General features: G+C 38.7%; 2 protein-coding genes across 13 annotated transcripts in view; one reads left to right on the forward strand and one right to left on the reverse strand.

Moving 5' to 3' along the window:
- Positions 1-8,190, forward strand: part of PGBD2 (piggyBac transposable element derived 2) — a 32,664-nt gene extending 24,474 nt beyond the window's left edge. For 5 of the 11 annotated variants that reach the window (XM_082457656.1, XM_082457659.1, XM_082457662.1 and 2 more), the window contains 2 exons: positions 1,055-1,118; positions 3,258-8,190. In XM_082457656.1, the coding sequence (XP_082313782.1) occupies positions 1,055-1,118; positions 3,258-5,138 (1,945 nt within the window). In that variant the 3' untranslated portion in view covers positions 5,139-8,190. The remainder of the gene's footprint in view (positions 1-1,054; positions 1,119-3,257) is intronic. The other 6 variants (XM_082457665.1, XM_082457663.1, XM_082457664.1 and 3 more) reach the window with 2 other exon arrangements.
- A 5,101-nt stretch (positions 8,191-13,291) lies between these two features.
- LOC309658773 (olfactory receptor 2V1-like) lies at positions 13,292-23,772 on the reverse strand. 2 transcript variants are annotated; one of them, XM_082457789.1, is made up of 2 exons: positions 19,189-23,772; positions 13,292-16,825 (listed from the first exon to the last, which is right to left on the reverse strand). In XM_082457789.1, exon 2 carries the CDS (start codon positions 14,912-14,914, stop codon positions 13,976-13,978), a length of 939 nt encoding a protein of 312 aa, XP_082313915.1. In that variant the 5' UTR covers positions 14,915-16,825; positions 19,189-23,772; the 3' UTR covers positions 13,292-13,975. The 2 variants fall into 2 exon arrangements, with proteins under 2 accessions (XP_082313915.1, XP_082313916.1); XM_082457790.1 differs by having other exon boundaries at positions 13,292-14,942; positions 16,541-23,772.
- Positions 23,773-26,758: the final 2,986 nt, after the last annotated feature.

The following is a 26,758-nucleotide window of genomic DNA, read 5'->3' on the forward strand; positions in this document are numbered from 1 at the left end:
AATAACATTCTTAGTTGATAGTTTTTTCTTTCTACATTTTCAATATATCATCATCCCATTCTCTCCTGGTCTGAAAAGTTTCTGTTGAAAAATCTGCTACTAGTCTTATAGGGATTCCCCTGTATGTAATTTCTCTTTCTCTTGCTGCTTTCCAAATTCTTTCTTTGTCTTAGACTTTTGACAATTTAATTATAATGTGTCTTGGTGTAACCCTATTTGAGTTCAACCTATTTGGGGTCCTTTGGGCCTTCTGCCTACTACAGATTTGTTGGAAGTTTGCTGTAGTTAAAATTATCCATCCTCCTTTAAGTTTCTGTGTTTTCTATAAGAAAGGTTTCCCTCTTTGGTCATTAATATACTTTAAAAGTTTTGCTTTTTTGCAACTAATACTTAATACATCTAGGACTTCACTACCTAATATAGTAGCCACCATCCACATGTGAGTATTAAAATTTGAATTACTTAAAATTACATAAAATTAAAAATTCAATTTCTCAGTCACACTAGCCATATATCCAGTGCTTAATACCCATATGTGCCTCATGGCTACCATATTGGACAGCACTGATATAAAACATTTCTATCATTGTGGCAAGTTCTATTGGCAGTGCTGATGTAGGACAGTAGTCTTCAACCAGGGGAGATTTTACCTCCTACTCTCCCCACCAGAGGACATTTGTCTAGAAACCTTTTTGTTTTTCACAACTAGTGGGGTAGTTGTTCTATTGGTATCTAGTAGATGGAGGCCTGGGATGCTGTTAAACATCACATAATACATAGGACAGCCCCCCACAAGAAACAAAATGCCAATAGTTCTGACTATGGGAAACCCTGCTCTAGAATGTATTTTGTTGTGAGGTGTGAGATGGGGGAGCTTATTCTTTTTCCCTCTGACTAGCCAGTCAACTACACATCATTTCCTGTGTGTACTTGATCTATTTCCCTCTGGTTGATAGTGAATCTTGAGATTTTTTTCCCTTAAATGGTAGAGAAGGTCGTATTCCTTTGCTAATTAAGATATGATTTCTTAAATCTGACTTCTGTTGTCTTACAGATTCTTAGACTCTGCAAGTAAAGACAACCTCATGTTCACAGTATATCATGGCTTCATCATCAAGGTAGGAGTAATGTTTGATGAAAGGCTTTATGCAAGTACAGTTGACTCTTGAACACATGGGGATTAGGGGTGCTGACTCTGCGCATTTGAAAATCTGTGTATAACTTTATAATCGGTCCCTCTGCACTGGCGGTTCCAACCAAATGAGGATCATGTAGTACTCCAGGACGTATTTACTGAAAAAAATCGATGTATAAGTGGACTCACATAGTTCAAACCCATGTTATTCAAGGCTGACTCTATTTACTTCTCTGCTTTTGAAAGACCAAGTCTATAACATTTTCAGTTCTCAGTCCTGCTGGCCACCCTAAGCACTTGGTGTCTATGAAGCACCAAGGAGGGAGAGGACAGAGGAAGATTGGAGAAAAGACAAGGCAGACAAAAGAGTGTGTGTGGTACAGTACAGGTGCAGCTCTGTAGCTCTAGTTCTGCACTTGATCTAAAAATGTGATTTACTTTCCTTATCTTTCAAGACACAAGATGGTTGTCTGTGGGGCTGCCTCAGTTCCTGCAGGCTTTCTCACTCCAAGGGTTTGAACAGGTATGCACAGAGGTTTGAGAGCCTGTGGGTGAGCAGCAGTTTGAGTGGTGAGACTAGCAGAGATTGTGGCTGGGCAGGCTTGGATCTGCTGCTGTAGACCAGGGGAGGTCAGGGGAGGCATGAAGATGGCTGTTACCCTTTGAGAACGTGTCTTAGTTCGAGGTCCATGGAAAGGAAGAGCTTCAGGTTTCCTCTCCTTTTCTGGCTGGCCATGGAGCGCTTGAGGCATACCTCATCTCCCCAGAGGTCAGACTTGTTGTGCTCTAGCCTCCAGCAGGGGTGGCTGGTGGAGTCAGTGTCCTGGAAGTGAGGTTGGAGTGAATCTGTAATGCAGCTTAAACTCCAAAGCCTAAGAGCAGGCAGAGAAATAGCCTTTGTGGTAAAGCCTGCATCCTCCCTCTGGTGCACGGCTTTTCTCATGCAGAGGCCAAGGCATAGGGCAGCAGCAGTGCCCACCTTCCCAAGTCCAGTCTGTTCTCATAGCCAGAGTAATGTATTTGACCCCTCACTGTCCTGCTCCATCCCCTCAGGGGCTTCCTGTGATAACTGAATACAACTGGAAGTCCTGATCAGGACCTCTGGAACCCTGTGGGGCCTTGGCCCTGAACCCAGCCACCTCTGCTCTACTCTACTCTCCTCCCCGCACTACATCTGCAGTGTCACTAACCTCCTTGCTGTTCATAGATATCAAGTCCCTTCAACCACAGGGCCTTGCACCTGTACCTACAGTTCTTTCTCTCCCTCTGGGACACCCAGTCTCCAGCTGTCTGCAAGGCTCACTCCTTCACCTCTCCAGGCCATCTGCCCTGTGAGCCCTCCCTCATCATATGTCTAAAGTAGCACCCCCAGCCCTATTCCTTTGCTGCATTCTCTGTCCCTTATTCAGGATGGCCCTCATCGCTACCTGATGCCGTCCTGCATAGCTACGTGTTTGTTGATGTGTTTTCTGTCTCCTCCATTTGGAAACAAGTGCTATGCAGGTCAGGGAGTGGAGTGTGCCCACTGCCAGCCCCTGGGCAGCACCTGCTCGTGGTTGGTGCCCACTAAATACAGATATCTCTTGTATTTGGTTCCTACACGCACAGGGAGAGTTAGAATAGCAGGGGGTTCCATGTTTCCAAATCTATTTAACAGTCAGTATGCAGTAGGATATCAGATGTTGAGGGAGCTTTGTGAAAATCTGTCTGAATCTGTTTAGGTCCTGAATTTGGGTAGTGAGAGTTCAAGTAGGGAGAGTTTGAGAAGTTGGGAAGTGAGGAAACTTATATATGCCAAGTGAATAAGAAAAAGGGAAGAGACAGATAAGGCAGAAGCATGAAAGCAGAGCTGCTAGGGCCACTGAGTCAGGAGACATCGGTGGATGTCACTTCAGCAGCCGAGCCTTCCCGTTGACAGTTACTGTTAACCAGGTGATAACAGTGGCACCTGGATTCATCACTAGAGGGGATCCTCTATTCAGACACTTTATTTAAGAAGGAAAGGAAATATGGAATACCTCTTTAGAATGCCTCCCTTCATTAAAATACTTCTGCACTTAGATGAGTAATTTGTGTTTGTCTGGAAAACTCACTTATCTGGCACTATGCCTTACGGTGTTAGGCCCAGGATGCTGTTGCAGCGGGAGTGCCCTCCTCTTGGGCAGTGCTTCAGTGGAGTTTTCTGCTGAAGCACTGGCTTTCCTGCATGGCCTCTCTTCATTCTGTTTCCTGTCATCGCAGCAGCCTCACTCCCGGGAGAAGAACCGGCTCAAAGCTGAAGTCCATGAAGTTGCTTGAGGTTCTGAATGCTCTGGAGGAGGAGGAGTCTGGCCAGAGTAGGGAGGAGATCTTCATTGCACCGCCCAACAATGCTTCAGGGGACTTCACTGATGAGGACTCGGGTGATGAAGATGGCCGGCGAGGAACCCACCTGCCCGGCAATGTGCTGCATGCCTTTGTTGTGCCTGAGGACTCTGGCTCCGGGGAGGATGAGGATGAGCTGCAGCTGCAGCCAGCCATGAAGAAGCAAAAGGCAGTAGTGGAACCTCCACATGTCTGGACCAGAAGAGATATCCGCCCGGACTTCACCAGTTGGACAGCATCAGATCCTCATATGGAGGATCTCAAAAGCCAGGAACTGAGTCCTGTAGGCCTCTTTGAATTGTTTTTTGATGAAGGAACAATTAATTTTATTGTTAATGAAACCAATCGTTATGCTTGGCAGAAGAATGTCAACCTGGGTCTCACAGCCCAGGAATTGAAGTGTGTTTTGGGCATTTTGATTTTAAGTGGGTATATCTCCTATCCAAGGAGAAGGATGTTTTGGGAAACATCCCCTGATTCACATCATCATCTTGTGGCTGATGCAATTAGAAGGGACAGATTTGAACTGATCTTCTCATACCTGCATTTTGCAGATAACAGTGAGCTTGATGAAAGTGATAGGTTTGCCAAGGTGAGGCCTCTCATTGTCCGCATGAACTACAATTTCCAGAAGCATGCACCCTTGGAAGAGTTCTACAGCTTTGGCGAGTCTATGTGTGAATACTTTGGACACCGGGGGTCCAAGCATCTGCCTGCGGGGAAACCTGTGCGGCTGGGCTACAAGATCTGGTGTGGGACGACGAGCAGGGGCTATTTGGTGTGGTTCGAGCCCTCACAGGGCACACTGTTCACTAAGCCAGACAGGGGCCTGGACCTAGGAGGCAGTATGGTGGTGAAATTTGTGGATGCACTTCAGACACGTGGGTGTCTGCCATACCACATATTTTTTGACAAGGTTTTTACAAGTGTCAAATTGATGTCCATTTTAAGGAAGAAAGGAGTGAAGGCCACAGGAACTGTCCGTGAGTACAGAACTGAACGATGTCCCCTTAAAGATCCCAAAGAACTGAAGAGAATGAAGAGGGGTTCGTTTGATTACAAAGTTGATGAGAGTGAGGAGATCATCGTGTGCCGCTGGCATGATAGCAGTGTGGTCAACATCTGCTCCAACGCTGTGGGCATAGAGCCAGCAGGGCTGACCAACCATCACTCGGGAGCAGCCAAGACACAGGCCCAGGTTCATCAGCCATCACTGCTGAGGCTGTACCAGGAGAAGGTCGGGGGTGTCGGCCGCATGGACCAGAACATCGCCAAGTACAAGGTGAAGATCCGGGGTATGAAGTGGTACTCGAGTTTCATTGGCTATGTTATTGACGCTGCTCTTAACAATGCATGGCAGCTGCACAGGATATGCTGCCATGATGCCCAGGTGGACCTTCTGGCCTTCCGGAGATATGTGGCCTGCGTGTACCTAGAGAGCAACGCGGATACGTCATCCCAAGGGAGACGAAGCAGGCGGCTGGAAACCGAGAGCCGCTTTGACATGATTGGGCACTGGATCATCCACCAGGACAAGAGGACCCGGTGTGCCCTGTGCCACTCACAGACCAACACCCGCTGCGAGAAGTGCCAGAAGGGCGTCCATGCCAAGTGCTTCAGGGCGTACCACATCCGGTAACGCATCCTGGGCAGAGGGAGCCCCCTGGATGTTTGGTTTGTTATGAGATGTTTACAGCTAATTACATATAGCATTTGGGGCATTTGTGTGTTGTGTTGACAAAAAGAGACCTGAATCCCTGATTTGGTTTTGTATTTTTCCTCGTCTTCATTACAGTTATCTTTTTATCATCTTCAATTATGCCTACATGTAATATAAATTAATATTTATGTTAGTAAGCATAAATGTTTGTAAATATATATTTTATACTGTTATTTATTTCAACTTATGGGCCCCTTTTTATTCAAATAAAAATCTTGCTTTGGGGTATAGCTGTCCTGATAAGGAGACTTGAATGTAACCAAAATCTTTAGAGAAACTTTCGTGAACAGTAAAAAGATTTTATAGTGTATGCTCTCAGTTATAATCTAAGATACAGGCAATATTGTATCAATATGATGAAGGATATCTTAATCATATTTATTTCACTTTAATCTAATGCTAGCAAACTGTCCAGGGATAGATAATCTGCCATGTATTTATCCAGCTGACTAGATTTGTAGAGTTTGTATTTTCTTGATAAAAAATATTTTTCTAATACACATATCCATGTGGAATCCATTTTTATAAATAGTGTGAAGTAGGGAGTTTTTTCCCCCAAATGGATGGTTATCATATTAATATTAAAAGTTATATATATATATTTCCCCAGTGATTTAAATTCTACCTTTAAAAATTCCTGAACTTTGGGGGGAAATACTGAAACAAAGAAAAAAGTTTATGTTGGAAAACCTAGTGGAATATAATTCAGAAGAATAAAAGGAATACATATAAAAATTTGGACTTAATCAAAAATCTAAGAGAACATGTTGAGTATCTTTATTTGGTAAAGAACTTTCCACAACAGCACAAATAAAAAAGGAACACATCAATATATTTGACCGTATAAAACTGTAAAATTGACATTCATTAGTAAAGGTAAAATGCAAAGAAATTGAGAAAATATGTTCAAATTATTCCATTTGTAATAATATCCTCAGTGCAAAAAGATCTCATAAACACATAGGTGACAAGGGTAAAATGTGCAATGTTATAGAAAATAACAAATGATGGAAGATGAAAAACAAATGAACAGTGAAGATACATAAGAGGCAATAAACTGCAAAGGTAAGTAATTACTAGATATCCTTTTCTTAAACAAATGAATTTATTTGTACATAATGACTGTTGGTATGGGTATAGAAAGGTGACAGACTCATGTAGTACCTGAGGGAGTGTAAATCTGTACACTCTTTCTGAAGGCAATTTATCAGGTCTATCCAAAATCTTAAAAATTGTTCATACCCATAGAAAAGGAAATGTTTGGTCCATTGTGATGTGAATACATAAATAAAAGGGGCAGATCCTCCCTTCAGTGGCATCCCAATTATAAATGTAGAAGGAAGGATGGAAATAAATTACTGCTATTTGGCAAACACCACAGCAGTAATTTTGCAGGCAAGAACTGTCAGTGGATACTAAACTTAGGAGGGCAAAGCATTGCCTCACAAGATATCCAGGGGGAATAAACAGAAACTGCTTAGTGGAGAAATCAGGCACACCACCAAACCAAGCAGTCAAAGTTAATACCACCAGTATTGAGATAGAGACATCATGTGTCCTACCCCACTCTCCCCAAGTATGGTAGCTACACTGTGATATTCCTGCCCAGAATGTACAGCCTGAATTCTAAATCATGAGAAAACATGAGACAAACACAAACTGAGGGACATTCCACAAAACAGTTGGTGAATACCTTTTGGAAGTGTTGAGGCTGTAAAAGACAAAGAAAATGAGGATCTGTCCACGACTAGATGAGACCAAGGAAGTATAACAAGTGTGATGTGTGATACTGGCCAGGTTCCGCAAAACTTTCAAAAAGAACATTAGTGGGACAATTGGTGAAACTTGAATAAGATCCGTAGTTATAATGTTTTACAAATATTAATTTCCTGGCTTTGACAACTGTACTGTGGTTATGCAAGATGTCAGCATCTGGGGAAGATCGGTAAAAGGGACCTATCTGTACCCCTGGAACTGTTTTGTAGGTTTGAAATACTTTCAGAGTGAACGTTTAAAAATGTTTATACCTTTGGTGCATTATTTCCGTCTTTAGAAATCTAGCCTGGACACTTCAAAACATTTGTCTTAAGGAGAAGTTTGTTCATCAAATTCTACTTTTCAGTTTTCATCTCTTGCATCATGATGATCCTGAAATATTAACCAGGTGTTTTTTACCTTACTGATGGTCCAAATCAATTAATTGAATGGTTGTGAAAACAGTTTGTGAAGCTTCCAGAAGCTACAGAATGGCCAGTTGTGATTCCTCTCTTAAGAGCTAAAGGAAATATTTACACTTAGACAGATGTTTGGTCTCAGGTTGTAATTGACGTAGGATTGATGTAGGAGCATGTGTAATTGATGTAGGAGCATGTGCAGTATATCCCAGGCCACTAAATGATGCCAAAACTAACACAGTAGAAGACTATGTAGACAATAGCAAGTATCACAACTGGCAGTCAAGGCCAGATGACATTCCTTGTTGGCATATTCCCAAAGGAAGACTTTAAGGTACAAAATGAAACTATGTTCTGTCACCAATCCCACAAATGGGGAAGCACTTGAACAGATTGTCTGCCTTGTCTACTCTAGTACTGCAGAACCATTCATGAATCTTTTAACTAGAAAGGATATGAAAGTTGCCCTGGTTATTCTGGATGACATTTTAAAATTCTTCTAGTTGTTGAGAAACTAGACAAAATTAAAAACAAAACAAAACAAAACTTAGTACACCAAACTGTGGAAGCATGCACAACATTGAAACTTTTCAAATGAACCATGAAAATGACTTTGTCTACAAGACTTCATTGATTGCCAGGCTATTATGTCTTTTTAAAGAAAAAGTGGTAAAACACATAACATAAAATTTATCATCTTCACCATTTTTAAGTGTATATAGTTCAGTAGTGTTAATTATGTTCACATTGTTGTGCAAAAGAATTTCCCATCTTGCAAAAGTGAAACTCTACCAATTGAACAATGACTCATTTTCCGTCTTCCTTCAGGACGTGTGTAACCAAGAAGTCTCCCAGTCGTTGTGGTGGGCCTCAGTTTGTGTGTTGGGACCTGCCTTCAGCATTCAGTCAGGCAGCATACAGTTTCATTTCAGCCTTCATTTCTAGCTTGTGTTGAGCCTCCACGTTAACCAGAAGTGAGTGTTTAGGGCTTCTCAGGTCATTCCTGAGCAAGCACACATCTCTGGGAGTATGCACAATCCTATGAAAGCACATGGCCTTCAAGAATCCCAGAAGTATGTGAGAGCTTTTCAGAGTCTGCTATAGACATCTCATTCCCCATGTTTTCTTTTTAGGCTTTTTGGTTAGCCAGTTTTTACCCAATTATTATGTGTTGCTTTTGGCAGTCATGATGTTCCAACAATTGCCTTTGATTGTTTTTACCAAATGCCCCTGGGGCCTATTTGTACTGGATGAGTGCCGAGTCAGATCAAATATATATGGTCTTGCTAGTGGGGTCTTCCAGGGAATCAACAAACAGATTACATGATAATTCCCTGGGGATTGGTCTTTGGAGGAGATCCAGTGCTGTCCCACCCCTCTAGTTACTGCCCTGCTCCTGTTTTTCACCACTGCAGGTGTTGGTTTTCAAGGTTATAGCAAAACAGGAGAAGGGACAGTAAGAAATGACAAGTTAACAGGCCATAAAACTCACTGATTTAGTAAGATTCATTTTTTTTTTCTTGAGTAAATGCTCCCCAGATTGCCTTTGTTTGATTTTCAGAATTCTGAAAAAGTTGATTCTGGAAAAATGTCCAGTGTTTTCATTGCTTTTATGGATATAAAATTTATTTTCAGAAGTCCTTACTCTGCCATTTTTGCTAACATTATTTTTGAAAAGGTGTTTTTGCTGCATATAGAACTCTAGGTTGAGAAGTTTTTCTTTCTATACTCTAAAGATATCTGTCTATTGTCTCCTGGCTTGCATTGTTTTTTGATGTCTCTTGTAATTCTTATTCTCTTGGTTCTGTACAAAATGTGTCTTTTTCTCTCCAGGTGCTTTAAGACTGTCTCTTTATCACTGATTATCAGCAATTTTATTATGCTGTACCTTGTAGTTTTCTTCATATTTCTTCCTGTTGCTTGGGGTTATTTGAGCTTCTTGGTTATGTAGGTTCATAGTTTTCATCAAATGTTTTGTTTAAACGTCGTGGTACTCTTCAGAACTGTCCTTGTTTCTTGAATGATAGATGAGGGGTGTTGGTGTGGGGGTGAATATAGCATCAAAGGGAAAAGGATGTTGTTTTTCTCTCTGTAGATGGGTGGCCTCTGAGATTTAACAGTGACTGGACAAGAGTAGGGGCTCAGCACTTGGGGGGAGTACTTGTGAGGACTGGGGAGGGTAAGTTATAAAAGAAACACAAAACCTGAAATCCAAAAACTTTCTAGTAGGGTATTTTCAGAAGTGAATTTTAGGAGGGCAGTGATTTCACAGAAGAAATGAAGAAATCTCCTTCAAGGCATAGGTAGAGAGAGTGATGTGTTGGTAAATTAGCTCTCCAAAAAAAAAAAAAAAGAAAAATTCCAAGACAAAACACACAAAAAGCCTTTGTTGGTAGTGTTTATCAGTTCCTGTGGTCTAAATACTTCCACCATGGCCATTTGTAAGTTACCAATGGTTTAACAACCAACTTGCAAAATTATTTAAAATTTAAGAGCTCTTGTGAGTCAGTATAAGCCAGCTCCAGAACACTGGTAGTGGAATATATGGCACAAACCATAAGTTTTAGGAAAAACAAGCCACTTCTAACATAGCACTCAGCAGGTATTTCACCCAGACCCTTGGAAGGGTGACAGCCATAGGTCAGTCAGAAGACACACAAGTCAAGAGGAAACATTTAGCAAATAAGACGTCATTGAACAACAAAAGCCCTTTTGTGAGTGCTTCATATTCTTTAGAAGCTGGGGGCAGTTTGGAGGATGGCAGTGGATGATGCTAGGACAGGGAAGAAGGTGCAGATTGCATGAAGGAGAATCAGGACTGTGTTTCCAGTGACAGAAGCGACGTGGAAAGAAGGTGAGTGGAAGTGAGTTAGCAGAGAAGTCCTTAGAGAACAGTTCTGGAAAAGGAAGTCCTGTGTTAACTTTTATTCCCTTTCCTCATGTGTTAGCCTCAATTGATTTCACCTGAAAAATTACGGGAAGGAAAACCAGAGTGTGAGTTTTTATAAATTTTTGCAAAACTTTTCTATTTTGTTAATACAGACTTTTAACTTCTGACTCTACTTATTAGGTATGTGCAGACGTGGCAACATTTTGAATGTGTGGAAGATTCCAATTCATTTATTGGTACTAAATAGCTACTTGGTTTGGTGAGCACAGAAACCTAGGATTGAGAGACTGTATTCTTGCCTGGATTACCCTAAGAATGTAATATTCTTGCACAATGCCTGGTTCACCCCAAGAACATAATAACATCTTTGATCTTAGTGAGAATGGTCCAGAAATGACCCAGGAGTGTCAGGTGCTCTGATAAGCAAACATAGGGATGAACAGTCTACATTTGGGTTCATCCTTGGTGGGTGACTGTGCAGAATTACCAGCTATGACAGCAACTTGGCGGCTCTGTCACTGTAATTCAAGTGGCTTTGGTTTGCACTCTTGTTGCTGGTGTCAGATGGATTAAATCTGAGAAATTACAGTGTCAAATCTTTAGAATGAAGTCATCTAGACATTAAATTAGTGGAAATATATCTGCAACCTCCCTACTTTCCTTCTTTCAGTGTCTCTCTGTTTTATTCATTCTGAATCTTTGGCATTCGTTCTAGTTTTAAATTAATTCTTTGGTTCAAATTCTCTCTCACATTGATGGGTTTGGTTTCCCCATCTAAAATTTGTGTCATTGCGTCTCTAGCATTGTATGAAAACTGCAAACTAAAGGATGCTGCAAGAAAAATTGGGGAGAACATAATGGTCACTCACAGAAAGGTCCTGTCCACACGGGGGGAGGAGGATGCTGTTTATCCTCCTTCCCTGAGATGATTCTGTATGTGGTTCACCACTGGGCAGCTGTAGCTGGAGTCATTCAGGCTTGGAGCACCATATATATATATATATATGCAGCACTAGAAAGTTAGCTCTTAGCATTTATGTTGCTTAGTGAGAACAAAGGGGGAGGGAGGATAGTTAAATCATAATAAAAAAGGCTAATGAGGTAGAATCTAAATCATGAAGAGGAAAAAAAGATTCAAATAAGGGAACTGAGATTGTTGTGCTAGATAAATTATTTAGAATTTAGGAATGACTTTACTATATTCAGTGATTCAATTTGGTTTGATAGGATGCTGGTCATCTAATTGTTCATTTCAGAGGAAAAGGGCAATAAGGGACCAGTGGCAATTTCAGTCATCTACAAAGAGTAATGTTTGTTTCAGTGAGGATTAAGTTTATTTTAGAAACTGTTAATACTTTCCCTTCCAAAGAAATTGCAATCTAAGAAAAGAGAAAAGTTGGTGTCCCATTCTGCCTTACCCCTATTCTGTCACAGGTCTTTTCTGAGTCTTTTTTTATCTTTTGAGGTATCTCATTTCTTTTCGTAACTTTATGGAATGAGACAAAGATATCTCACTAGATAACCATCTTCCCTCTTCAGACATTTCTAGACAAAGGTTTCCAATTAGATCAGAAAGAAGTGATTTTTAATATGTATAAAATAGATAACTAATGAGAACCTGCTGTATAGCACAGGGAACTCTAATTCGCTGTATAGTAGGAACTAACACAACATTGTAAAACAACTATACCCCAATTTAAAAAAAAAAAAAAAAGTGGTTTCTGCCACATGGCTTTGTTCTCCATGGAGAGAGATTTTGATAGGGCAGTGGACTTTTCAGGGGCACTGGGGCTGCTGTCTTTTTCCTAACTGCTTTGGTTATGCATCTCATTTACCAGAAGTCTGCTGATAAGGGGTGTGACATTGGCAATAGTGAGCAAAGAGATGAGAGCTTTGCCTAGGGATTTTCTTTTCCCAGTCTTCCTCTTTTATTATCTTAAAAACAAGTCAATATACTAAAACTTCATTTTGTTCTTGCATGGACGAAGAGGGTACTTATAGAACTTTGTGTGGACATTTATAAACCACTCCCTCTCGTGTCACTTAGTGTAATAATATAATGGTTATATCATAAAAACAACTAAAGTGCAGCTTTTTTGTCAGAAGTAGATGGGCTCAAACATGACAACTGATACCTGAATAAATGCTTATGGGCTGAAGCACGTGTCCTTGCTCAATCACTGTCAAAAATTTCTGGTTTATACCTTTCCCCTAACCCTCCCTGCTCTACATCTTGATAGGCACATACATTTCTTCTTCTGCAGATAATTTATGTTAATCACTTATATGAAGAATGTCCTAAAACTTTGTTACTTATCCATTTTTTAGATCAAAACATTTCTTCCATATAATCCTCAACATATTTTGTATTTAAAAATAAATCATCTTTTTTTCCCAGAGATTTAGGGATAATTTATGGATATACCTTCTAATTCCTAGACCTTGGTTTTTTTCGTAGTCCAGGTAGGTTTCTTATTTCTCACTTTTCCTTCTGTATTTTAAATGACTTGTGTCTATAAATAGTTTTCCATTGTGCTAATTCAGTCACCCAACCAAGTCAATTAAAATGTGATAGATATACTAGTAAATTACTAAATCCATTAGATTCAACTGCAGTCCATTTATATTCATACTGTCTGATGTTAGGACAGTAATATTTCCACATTTATAGATTCAGCTACATTTGCTCTATTTTCCCCTCTGCTGAAATGTGAATGTTTATTCCTATTACATTACATGGCAGAAAGTCACTAGAAAGGTAAAAAATTCAAATTCATTTTATGATATAAATTTGTAGATAACTGTCCATTATGTATTCTTAAAAATAAAGAGTCCTAATATAGATTCTTTTTGCTAATGGGGGAAACTTCATGAAATAATTAAAATGTTATGTAGAACAAAAGTAGAGTAATTAAAATTATTTTATTTTATTTTTATTTTTATTGAACTGTAGTTGATTTACAATATTGTGTGTCAGATGTACAGCAAAGTGATTCACTATATTTTTTTCAAAAAATATGTATTTTTCAGATTCTTTTCCATTATAGGTTATTACAACATTAAAATAGAGTAATTTAGTTGGATTTTTGTTTGGGTCTATAATTTAGTCCTTTCATTTTAAAGATTTGACACCAAGAACTCAACTCAGTTTTTATCTTCACTTAAGGGTCTTTTGGAAGCTGGAGCATTTCTGGACTTTGAGTCATGGTTGGCCTCTTTCAAAGACTGAAATAGATTCACATTTCCTTCGTAGCTGAATAAAGCTTCATTGATTCAGTTCTCTTGGTGAAACTTCATCATCGTTACCATCACTACCTCTACCACTTCAGCTACCACCACTCCAATTACACCATTTACTACCACCATCATCACCACTGTCACCACTACCAACACCAACACCACCCTTATCACCACCACAATCACTGCCACCACTACCACCGTCATCATCATCAGTCCTGGAGTACCTAACTCCTGGAGGTTCACAATTTGAGAATGTGGGCCTGAAATTCTCAAGGAAGCATGAAGAAGATAAACACATTTCACCAATTTTATGTATATATGAACTGAAACCATGGAGTCAGTGGTCCCTTTGCAATTTCAAGTATGAAAAGACTAGCGCTGAAATGGAATCTAAGCAATGCTGTTCTAGAGTGAAATAGAGCTAGCAATTAATGTCCATCATATATTTGTATCTAATTTAAGGTTAGGCAGCGTCCCAACACCTTTTTCAAAGCACACACCACCTCCTTGTTCCTCAGACTGTATATGAGGGGGTTCATCATAGGGGTGAGGATGGCACCAAGCATAAAAAGAACCTCGTCCAGCTTGGGACTGTGGTAAGAACTAGGCCTCATGTAGACCAGCATGGCTGGACCAAAGTAGAGAATCACCACAGTCAGGTGGGAGGAACAGGTGGCCAGGGCTTTGTTCCTACCCTCAGGGGAGTTCATGCGGAGGACAGCAAGGAAGATGAGAGCATAAGAGGACAGGATGAAGGACAAGGGGATGAAGAGCACCATGATGGTTGTCGTCACCACAGCCTTCTCATAGGCAGAGACGTCTTCACAGGCCAATTTTAGAATGGCCATGACCTCACAGAGGAAATGGGAAATCTCTCTGGAACCACAGATGGGGAAATGCATGGTGTAGGCCGTGTGTGCGAGTGATGTAAGGGTGCCCCCAACCCAGGAAATGGCAGCCATCTGCAGACAGACCTTCTGGCTCATGATGAGGGCGTATCTCAGAGGGTTGCAGATGGCCACATACCGGTCATAGGACATGAGGGTGATGAGGATGCTCTCAGCAATTCCTAGAGTCAGGAAGAAGAAGATCTGAGTCCCACAGGCCACTCGTGATATGTTTCTTCTCCCGGAGAAGAAGTCAGTTGCCATCTTGGGTACTGTGCTAGAGATTAACATCATGTCCATGAGAGCCAGTTGGCTGAGCAGGAAGTACATGGGTGTGTGGAGGTGAGGATCCACGCAGATCAGGAGAATAAGGATGGAGTTTGTGGTGAGAGCCACAGAGTAGATCAGGAGGATGGCAGAAACAAGGACGTTGACATGTTTCATACCAGGGAAGAGGCCCAAGAGGATGAGATCTGTATTTGGAGACTCATTCCTTTTATCCATGTCTCTGCCTTGTTAGAATTAATCAACCCTGGGAAAAAACCAGAGGTGTAGAACTCATGAAGATTTATTGGATTCTGTTCCTAAGCTCTTTCCTTTTTAATCCTTATTAAAGTGTCAGCAGACTATGATACTTATGCAAATGACAGCATTTTAGCCAATTTCTTGGTTAAGTAGGCTCTCTCAAGTCCCCACCTATCTCCTTTACTCACAGAGCAAATTGCCACCACCGGGAACAGTTAACGTTCAGCCTACATCTAGTACATAGTAGTAGCTCAGACCCAATACTACCACCTCCCCTCCTTCCCACCTCATTGCTCAGAGGCTCCTTTCCCCCCTCCTCTTTATGCAGTCTCACTCCCCTACTTGAACCTTTGAAAAGTTTATGACATTTGTTCCACCCTCACTCAATCACACGTTTTTCCATCCTACTCTGTGCCAGACACTACGCTAAGTCTCAGAGAGACAAAGATGAATAAAGTATAATTTCTGATGCCAAAGACCTTTAGCCTTATTGAAGAAGGTGACCAGTGAAAAGTACATACGAAAAATATATGAAAGATATGATCAGTATAATGGAAGAATATACGTGATACATTGTACAATGGAGATGCAAACTATTCTTCATTTTCAAAAGCTAGAGGAATTACATGATGGCAAAGTCTAACCTCACACAACCTTTAACCTGAACCATCAAATTTAAGACTTAGCGTCGTGGAATTGTAGGCATTTAGAAAGGAAGGGTGTTTCAGAGGTTATCTAGCCCAGAAAAATGGCTTGTCCAAGGTCACATCACTACTTAACGTTGAAGAGAAATGACTAAAACTCACGCCCTGGCTTTTTTTTTAAAATCACAGGCTGCTTTCAAATCCTCATAAAGTATATTAATGGTAGCACTTTTATTACATATAGCCTTGTATTGTTCTGTGGTACATTTAATAGGATACGTCTAGCTCCCAGAACAGATAATCTTCCAAATCTCTGTGGCTTAAGGTAATAGACATGTATTTCTCATAAGATGAAGTCCAAAATAGGCATCATTGTTAGGCAGATGGCTCTCCTCTGAGTGACATTTCTGGGACCCAGACTCCTGCCATTTTGTTGTTTACCACCTTCAACACGGACTTCTAAGGTCATTCTGTTCCTCTGTACCAAGCAGGCAGCACGCAAGATGTGGAAGTGTTAATGGGCCAAGCTAAAATTGCTGCATGAGCCCTCTCCTAATATTTGGATCTAGTCACATAGCCATACCTCACTTTAGGACAGGCTGGGAAGTGTTTCTAGCTTGATTAACAGAGAGAACAGAAATAGGTTTGGCAAACAGCTACCGGTCCCTGTCACTTCTAAATTACCTTGTGTTTGCACAAGGCCTATAAGCTGGTTCATAGTGGGAATAGTGTTTTGCATTCCTTTACCACTTTACTTGACCATAATGGTGGTGCTATCAGTACTCATTGAACTGAATGGAGCATAACTTTCTAGTCACTCAGGAGAGAAGTTCTTCATTCCCCTTCCATGGTCCCAATGCTTGGCCCTTTCAAAATAGTTGTGATCTTTCTTTGGAGCCTGTATTAGTTATCTATTGCTGCATAATAATTATCCCAAGATAGAACAACACACATTTATTACCTTACAGCTCTTCCAATAGCAATCTGAGTGAGGCTCAGCTGGTGCCCCTGCCTAAAGATCTCTGACAAGATTATAATCAAAGTGCTGGCTGGTGCTACAGTTTCATCTGAATTCTCAGCTGCGGGGAGGATCTGCTTCCAAGCTCACTTAGGTGTTGTTGTCAGGGTTCATTTCATCCCCCCTGGGCTTTTGGACTGAGGGGCCTCAATTCCTTGCTGTCTGTTGTCTGGGAGCCTCCCTCAGTTCCTTGCCTTTCCGTGGGGCAGCTCACACCATCGTAGCTTCCTTTAAGAAAGAGGGGAGGGAGAGGGAAGAGGGAGAGAGATAGAGAGTGAGAGCAAGATGGAACTCACAGTCCTTTTGTAACCTAGTATCAGAAGTAATAAGGTCCAGCCCTTCATCAAGGGCAGAATACAGAATACAGTATGAATATTGGCAGGCAAGGATCATTGGGGATATGGTTGCCTATAGCAACGATTCTTTAAGTTTATTGTATATTTGTAGAACCTTTGAATTTTAGAGTTAGAAGGTACCTTAGCAAAATCTGCTTCAGTCTTATTCCCAGTCATTTTTATCTCCCTATTATTTTGGTGATGAAGAATTTACAGTTCAGAAAAGTTAAATGGTTAGTCCCATATCACCCAGCTAGTTAACAAGGAAGGAACTATACCCAGGTCTACTATTATCTTGACTTTCCTGACTAGCAGGACTTTACTATAAATTATTTCTTATTTTCAACTTATTTACATTAGTTATTTTACTTCTAGAACCCTTAAGGAACAACCAAAGATGCTCTACATCAGTGTAAAATTCACTCTCATGGGTAAGAATGGTGAAAAAGTGTTTAGAAAGCTGTGAAAAAAACAAATTTTAACTTCCAAATTATTAGTTCATTATAGTTTATATGTGGATTTTTATCATCTGGTACACACCCTAAATATCAATGTATTTCAATTTTTATATTTATATTCAACTATATTTATTCAATTTATATTTATTTATATTCAATTTCAATATTTATAAATTTCATTTATGCATAAAACTTTTAAAATGCCTACCCATTTAAAAGATACTCATATTTAGCCCTTAAGTCTTGAATGAAGATCTGTAAATAGATGTGCCAATATATTCTGGGTTATTTTCATACCTTGACAGATTGAGTGTTCTGATAACTGTCTTATTTATAATTGTTAGGTAAATGAATCATTTCAGTTGGACTGCAAAGTGATGTGACCAGCAGAACCAGATTAGAAGACTCAGTCATGGTGGTTGCATTTTATGGTAGATTCCACTACTTGATAAAAACCCAAGTTATTAAGCATAATAGCCTGCTCTGCAGCTTTTCTTTTTCTGGGTCTTAACCCTTGTATTGTCACATGTGTAGACTCATACCTTTGCTTCCCACAGCTTGCAGCCCTGAACAAAGTAGTAAACAAGTTAATTTCTCAGAGTGGAATGTGCTCACCCTTAGCATCTCTGGTGAGTTCACGTGCCAGTGAATTCTTTGGTTGATGATATGACAGGGGACATTCATCCCGAGAACTGTCCCATTTTCAACATTGCATTGTTGTGAATTACTTTCTTTTTATCCTGGAAGGACTTATGCCCCCTTACTCTGACACCCTTTCTCTGATTAAATATTTCTAGCAAAAGATCTGGTAAATGCATGCCCTATGATATAACAGCCTGTCCTCTGTGAGGATGCACTGAGTTCCACAGGAGATACATTCAGGAGTCAAAGACACGGACCCTTGAAGGAGTCATTCTGGCCTCAGGAACCAACTGGCAGAGATGCAGAGAGTGGGGACATTCCTGGCACACTTTCATGCATGCACGCAGCAAAATCAGCATCTCTTCTCTCATCTATTGATTCTCCTTTATCCACACACCTATTGACTTCAAGTCCACATGCCACTTAAAGCCACACGTTTAGTCTCCAAAGAGCATCTCAATCTTCCTTTCTCTCATTTAAAATTTTACCCTTCCACTCACTATTCCTCTCTACTTCCTTTTCTCAGTTAACTGCCAACCCTGTTAATTCTTTTTTTCTATGCTTCTCTACAGAACTACCCCAGGACCACACACTGTTTCTTCCCTTTCACCTTCCCTTTAAGAGGGAAATCAAACTCTAACTACTCTGATGGTTGCCAAAGGAGAGGAAAATATATTTTAACAGAAAATATGTCAGTGGTGTACAGAGATGGGCTTTGTTATTTCCTTATTAGTTATTGACTAAACAATCATGATGGATGGAACATTCTTTCCTTTACAGAACATTACATGGTTAGAGGAACCCATAATTCACAGTCATTTCTGAGAGGTTTTTTTTAAGTAAGTATTCTAAATATTATCACTCTGAAATTTCTTCGATATCACTTTCAAGTCAATTAATCACTAGGAAAAAGAAGACACAATTTTCTTCTTTTTTCTGGTTTAAAGGCAGTGTTTTTAACAGGCAACTCACAATGATACAAAAACATTTTGTAGATTCTAATCTGAAACTTTGGATTTGTTTGTGAAACATTTTTTATCTTAGTCAAAAGAATAGATTTCTGAAGCGAGATGAAACTGCTTATGACATGTTAAATACAAGCAAGGTAAATGTTACGTCATAAAGTAGACTACTTTCCTTTTTTCCTTCATCTTACCTTAGTTTCCTAGCTGAATCCATGAATACACAGTTTGACAGCCTATTTATTTCTTCACTTTTGTCCATTTTCTGCCAGGCAGACAGAACTATTTTTTGTTGTCATCCATACAGGAAAATCCAGAAATTGTTAGTCAGGTAGGTTTTTTATGCTCAGGAAGTTCTCCCTGATTTTGGACTTCAACCAGCTAATGGGAGCTAAGAACGGGAGTTCTCTGCCATGTCAAGTACCATCAACTGCCCTTTGTATGTTGTCTTTTCCCAAAGGACCCAGTGAGATCAGACTCCCTGGATCCCTGTAGACCCTTCTGTTGCCCTGGTGCCTGCTCTGGGCTCTGCTCAGAATGAGTTGTGCATGGGAGTTGTGGGAGGGGTCTGTTACTGAGATCCACAAGTTTCTGCTTTGAAGTTGAAACAGCAAATTTTACTTGTTCTGGAATTTAGATTTGACATAAATGATTTCACTTACATTATGTCACATAATCCTCAAGAGCACAATGTGAGGTGGAGACAATATGTGTTATCAACACAACAAGGGAACTTGGCTCCCTTGTCAAGTATTAGTTGACCATATAACAGAGGTTTAATTCTGGGTTCTTTATTCTGCTCTATGGTGTATATATCTATTTTAATGCTAGCACCACACCATTTTTATAGCTATAGCTATGAAGCATAGTTTTAAATCAGGGAGAGTGATACATCTGAGATTGTTCTTTCTCAGAGATGTTTGGGTGTTCAGTGCCTTTTTCAAGAGTATTTTTTCTATTTCTGTAAAAAATGCCATTGAAATTATAGTACAGATTGCATTGAATGTATAGATGGCTCTGGGTACTCTGAATATTTTAATAATATTAATTCCTATAATCCATGAATACAGGATATCTTTCCATTTGTTTGTGTCTTCTTCAATTTCTTTTATCAAAATCATGTCATTTTGATTGTATAGATCTTTCACGTTTTGATTAAATTTATTCCTAAGTAGTTTATTCTTTTGGGTTCTATTGTGAATGGGATGGTTTTCTTTATTTCTTCATCCAGTGTTTTATTGTTAGTCTTTAGAAACAACAACAACAACAAAAAACAATTTCTGTATGTTGACCTTATATCTTGCAACTTTACTGAATTTGTTGATTAATTCCAAGAGTGTTTTGGCTAAGTCTTTAGGATTTTCAATGTATATCATATCACCTGCAAATAAATAAAATTTTACTTCTGTCTTTCTGATTTGGATGACTTTTATTTCTTTATCTTTTGTGGTTGCTCTAGCTAGGACTTCCAGTACTATGTTGAATAAGATTGGGGAGAGTAGGCATACTTGTCTTATTCCTGGTCTTAGAGGAAAAGTTTTCAAACTTTCACCATTGAGTATGATGTTAGCTGTGGATTTGTCTTTTATGGCCTTTACTATATTGAAGTATATTCTTTCTGTACCCAAATTGTTGAAGATTTTTTCATGAAAAAAATGTTGCATTTTTTCATGATTTTTCTGGACCTATTGAGATGATTCTATGATTTTTATTTTTTATTCTATGAACGTGGTGTATCACATTTATTGATTTGTTTATGTTGAACCATCCTTGTATCCCAGGATTCAATCACATTTGATCACGGAGTATGATCCTTTTCATGTGTTGTTTAATTTGTTTCGCTAATATTTTGTTGATTTTTTATACCTATATTCATCAGGGATATTGGTTTATAATTTTCTTTTTTGTAGTGTCTTATCTGGTTTTGGTTTCAGGGTAACTCTGGTATTATAAAATTAGTTTGAGAGTGTTTCCTCCACTTCAGTTTTTTGGAAGAGTTTGGGAAGAATTGACATTAATTCTTCTTTAAGCATTTGGTAGAATTAACCAGTGAAAGCATCTGGTTCTGGGCTTATCTGTGTTGGGAGGTTTTTGATTACTGATTCAGTCTCTTTACACATTACTGGTCTGTTCTGATTTTGAATTTCTTCTTGATTCAGTCTTGGTAGGTTGTATATTTCTGGAAATTTGTCCATTTCTTGTAGGTTATTTAATTTGTTGACAAACAATTGTTCATAGGAGCCTATTAGGATCATCTGTATTTTTGTGTTATCGATGGTAACACCCTCTTTGTTATTTCTGATTTTATTTTTTTAGGTATTCTTCTTTTTTCTTAGTCTAGCTAAAGATTAGTCAATTTTGTTTATCTTTTCCAAAAAAAGCCAGCTATTAGTTTCACTGATCTTTTATACTGGTTTTCTGATCTTTATATTATTTATTCCTGCTCTGATCTTTATTTTTTCCTTCTGCTAAATTTGGGCTTAGTTTGTTTTTTTAGTTCCTTGAGGCCTAAAATTTGGTTTTTTATTTGACTTTTTTTTTCTTAATATATGCATTTATAGCTATAACTTCCTTCTAAGAATAGTTTTGCAGCATCTCAAAGGTTTTGGTGTGTGTGTTTCCATTTTCATTTGTTTAATAATATTTCATAATTTCTCTTTTGATTTCTTTGATCCATTAGTTGTTCAGGAGTATTTGTTAAGTTTCCACATGTTGTAAATTTTCCAGCCTTTCTCTTCTTGTTGATTACTGCCTACATACCATTGTTGTTGGAAAAGATACTTGATATGGTTTCAATTTTCTTAAATTTGCTAAGGCTTTTTTTGTGGCCTATCATATAATTTATCCTGATGTACTTAAGAAGAATGTGTAATCTGATGCTGTTGGATGAAACGTCCTATATATGTCTGTTAAATCAACTTAGTCTAAAGTGCGGTTGAATTCCAATGTTTTCTTACTAATTTTCTCTCTGGATGACCTACCTATTGTGGAAAGTGGATATTGAAGTCCCTTATTATTGTGTTGTAGTCTATTTCTGCCTTTAGATTTGTTAGTATGTGTTTAATATATTTAGGTGCTCTGATGTTGGGTGCATATATATTTATGATTGTTATATCTTCTTGATGTATTGACCCTTTATCATTATACAATGACCTTCTTGCTTTCTTGTTACTGATTTGGGCTTAAAGTCTATTTTATCTGATATAAGTATGGCTACTCCCACGTTATTTCATTTGCCACTTGCATAAAATAGCTTCTTTCATTCCTTCACTTTAAGCCTATGTGTGTCTTTAGTGAATTGAGACCTTTTTAGGCAGCATGAAGTTGGGTCTTTTCCTTCCAGCCTCTCTGTGCCCTTTGATTGGGAAGAAATTAAATTTCTAGTTAAAAATATTCCAACTAAGAAAAGTCCAATTCATGAGGACTTCACTCCTGAATTTTAATAAATAACTAAGGAAGAAATTATATCAATTCTAGATAAAGTGCTTCAGAAAATTTTAAAAGATGGACTGGTTCCTAAATCATTCTATGAGGCTACTATTATCCTGATACCAACTCCAGACAAAGATGTTATAAGAAAATAAATATGTAGACTAATATCCCTCATGAACATAGATACAGAAATTCTAAAACTTTACAAAATCACATCCAACAGTATATAAAAAGGAAAATATATCATGAACAACAGCGTTAACAATCAAAAATCAGGTGATGATTTTCACCATATTAATTAACAAAAAAAGAAAGACAAACATGATTATATCAATAGACACAGAAAAAGCATTTGACAAAAGCCAACATCCATTCCTGAATTAAAAAAAAAAAAACAACTCTCCCAAGACTAGGAATAGAAGAGGACTTCCTCAAACTAAAAATGGACATTTATGAAAAACCTACAACTAACATCACACATAATGATAAAAGACTGAATGCTTTCTCACTAAGATCAGAAGAAATATAAGGATGTCTGCTCCTGGCACTTCTATTCAACATGGTACTGGAGGTTCTGGCAGTGCAATCAGGCAAAAAAGGAAATAAAAGGCATCCAGATTAGATATATGGACAACTGAATTTAACAAAGGTTCAAAGGGAAGTCACTGGATAAGGTGCTGCAACAGTTGGATATTTATATAAAAAAATTAATTTACATCCATATACAAAACTAACCATATTCAAAAATTATCTCTAAATGTAAAACCTAAGCCTATAAAACTTCTAGATGTGTTCATAGGAGAAAATCTTTTTTTTTTTTTTTAAACATCTTTATTGAAGTATAATTGCTTCACAATGGTGTGTTAGATTTTGCTTTATAACAAAGTGAATCAGCTACAGATATACACACGTTCCCATATCTCCTCCCTCCTGCATCTCCCTCCCTCCCACCCTCCCCATCCCACCCCCCCAGGTGGTCACAAAGCACCGTGCTGATCTCCTTGTGCTATGCGGCTGCTTCCCACTAGCTATCTATTTTACATTTGGTAGTGTATATATGTCCATGACCCTCTCTCACCGTGTCACATCTCACTCCTCCCCCTCCCCATATCCTCAAGTCCATTCTTTAGTAGGTCTGTGTCTTTATTCCCATCTTGCCACTAGGTTCTTCATGGCCTTTTTTTTTTTTTCTTAGATTCCATATATATGTGTTAGCATACTGTATTTGTTTTTCTCTTTCTGACTTACTTCACTCTGTATGACAGACTCTAACTCCATCCACCTCATTACAAATACCTCCATTTCATTTCTTTTTATGGCTGAGTAATATTCCATTCTATATATGTGCCACATCTTTTTATCCATTCATCTGTTGATGGACACTTAGGTTGCTTCCATGTCCTGCCTATTGTAAATAGAGCTGCAATGAACATTTTGGTACATGACTCTTTTAGAATTATGGTTTTCTCAGGGTATATGCCCAGTAGTGGGATTGCTGGGTCGTATGGTAGTTCTATTTTTAGTTTTTTAAGGAACCTCCATACTGTTCTCCATAGTGGCTGTATCAATTTACATTCCCACCAACAGTGCAAGAGTGTTCCCTTTTCTCCACACCCTCTCCAGCATTTATTGTTTGTAGATTTTCTGATGATGGCCATTCTGACTGGTGTGAGATGATACCTCATTGTAGTTTTGATTTGCATTTCTCTAATGATTAATGATGTTGAGCATTCTTTCATGTGTCTGTTGGCCATCTGTATATCTTCTTTGGAGAAATGTCTATTTAGGTCTTCTGCCCATTTTTGGATTGGGTTGTTTGTTTTTTTGTTATTGAGCTGCATGAGCTGCTTGTAAATCTTGGAGATTAATCCTTTGTCAGTTGCTTCATTTGCAAATATTTTCTCCCATTCTGAGGGTTGCCTTTTGGTCTTGTTTATAGTTTCCTTTGCTGTGCAAAAGCTTTTAAGTTTCATTAGGTCCCATTTGTTTATTTGTGTTTTTATTTCCATTTCTCTAGGAGCTGGGTCAAAAAGGATTTTGCTGTGATTTATGTCATAGAGTGTTCTGCCTATGTTTTCCTCTAAGAGTTTTATAGTGTCTGGCCTTACACTTAGGTCTTTAATCCATTTTGAGTTTATTTTTGTGTATGGTGTCAGGGAGTGTTCTAATTTCATACTTTTACATGTACCTGTCCAATTTTCCCAGCACCACTTATTGAAGAGGCTGTCTTTTCTCCATTGTATATGCTTGCCTCCTTTATCAAAGATAAGGTGACCATATGTGCGTGGGTTTATCTCTGGGCTTTCTATCCTGGTCCATTGATCTATATTTCTGTTTTTGTGCCAGTACCAAACTGTCTTGATTACTGTAGCTTTGTAATATAGTCTGAAGTCAGGGAGCCTGATTCCTCCAGCTCCATTTTTCGCTCTCAAGATTGCTTTGGCTTTTCGGGGTCTTTTGTGTCTCCATACAAATTGTGAAATTTTTTGTTCTAGTTCTGTGAAAAATGCCAGTGGTAGTTTGATAGGGATTGCATTGAATCTGTAGATTGCTTTGGGTAGTAGAGTCATTTTCACAATGTTGATTCTTCCAATCCAAGAACATGGTATATCTCTCCATCTATTTGTATCATCTTTAATTTCTTTCATCAGTGTCCTATAATTTTCTGCATACAGGTCTTTTGTCTCCTTTGGTAGGTTTATTCCTAGATATTTTATTCTTTTTGTTGCAATGGTAAACGGGAGTGTTCTCTTAATTTCACTTTCAGATTTTTCATCATTAGTGTATAGGAATGCAACAGATTTCTGTGCATTAATTTTGTATCCTGCTACTTTACCAAATTCATTGATTAGCTCTAGTAGTTTTCTGGTAACATCTTTAGGATTCTCTATGTATAGTATCATGTCATCTGCAAACAGTGACAGTTTTACTTCTTCTTTTCCGATTTGGATTCCTTTTATTTCTTTTTCTTCTCTGATTGCTGTGGCTAACACTTCCAAAACTATGTTGAATAATAGTGGTGAGAGTGGGCAACCTTGTCTTGTTCCTGATCTTAGTGGAAATGGTTTCAGTTTTTCACCATTGAGGACAATGTTGGCTGTGGGTTTGTCATACATGGCCTTTATTATGTTGAGGAAAGTTCCCTCTATGCCTACTTTCTGCAGGGCTTTTATCATAAATGGGTGTTGAATTTTGTCGAAAGCTTTCTCTGCATCTATTGAGATGATCATATGGTTTTTCTCCTTCAATTTGTTAATATGATGTATCACATTGATTGATTTGCGTATATTGAAGAATCCTTGCATTCCTGGGATAAACCCCACTTGATCATGGTGTATGATCCTTTTAATGTGCTGTTGGATTCTGTTTGCTAGTATTTTGTTGAGGATTTTTGCATCTATGTTCATCAGTGATATTGGCCTGTAGTTTTCTTTCTTTGTGACATCTTTGTCTGGTTTTGGTATCAGGGTGATGGTGGCCTCGTAGAATGAGTTTGGGAGTGTTCCTCCCTCTGCAATATTTTGGAAGAGTTTGAGAAGGATAGGTGTTAGCTCTTCTCTAAATGTTTGATAGAATTCACCTGTGAAGCCATCTGGTCCTGGGCTTTTGTTTGTTGGAAGGTTTTTAATCACAGTTTCAATTTCAGTGCTTGTGATTGGTCTGTTCATATTTTCTATTTCTTCCTGGTTCAGTCTCGGCAGTTTGTGCATTTCTAAGAATCTGTCCATTTCTTCCAGGTTGTCCATTTTATTGGCATAGAGTTGCTTGTAGTAATCTCTCATGATCTTTTGTATTTCTGCAGTGTCAGTGGTTACTTCTCCTTTTTCATTTCTAATTCTATTGATCTGAGTCTTCTCCCTTTTTCTCTTGATGAGTCTGGCTAATGGTTTATCAATTTTGTTTATCTTCTCAAAGAACCAGCTTTTAGTTTCATTGATTTTTGCTATTGTTTCCTTCATTTCTTTTTCATTTATTTCTGATCTGATCTTTATGATTTCTTTCCTTCTGCTAGCTTTGGGGTTTTTTTTGCTCTTCTTTCTCTAATTGCTTTAGGTGCAAGGTTAGGTTGTTTATTCGAGATGTTTCCTGTTTCTTGATGTAGGCTTGTATTGCTGTAAACTTCCCTCTTAGCACTGCTTTTGCTGCATCCCATAGGTTTTGTGTCGTTGTATCTCCATTGTCATTTGTTTCTAGGTATTTTTTGATTTCCCCTTTGATTTCTTCAGTGATCACTTCGTTATTAAGTAGTGTATTGTGTAGCCTCCATGTGTTTGTATTTTTTACAGATCTTTTCCTGTAATTGATATCTAGTCTCATAGCGTTGTGGTCGGA

Source organism: Balaenoptera physalus (assembly GCF_965194825.1).
Source record: "Balaenoptera physalus genome assembly, chromosome: 3".
NCBI lineage: Eukaryota > Metazoa > Chordata > Mammalia > Artiodactyla > Balaenopteridae > Balaenoptera > Balaenoptera physalus.

What these genes read in the sequence shown, in the direction of transcription:
- LOC309658773 (XM_082457789.1), bottom strand. Translation starts at nt 14,914, where the DNA reads ATGGATAAAAGGAATGAGTCTCCAAATACAGATCTCATCCTCTTGGGC.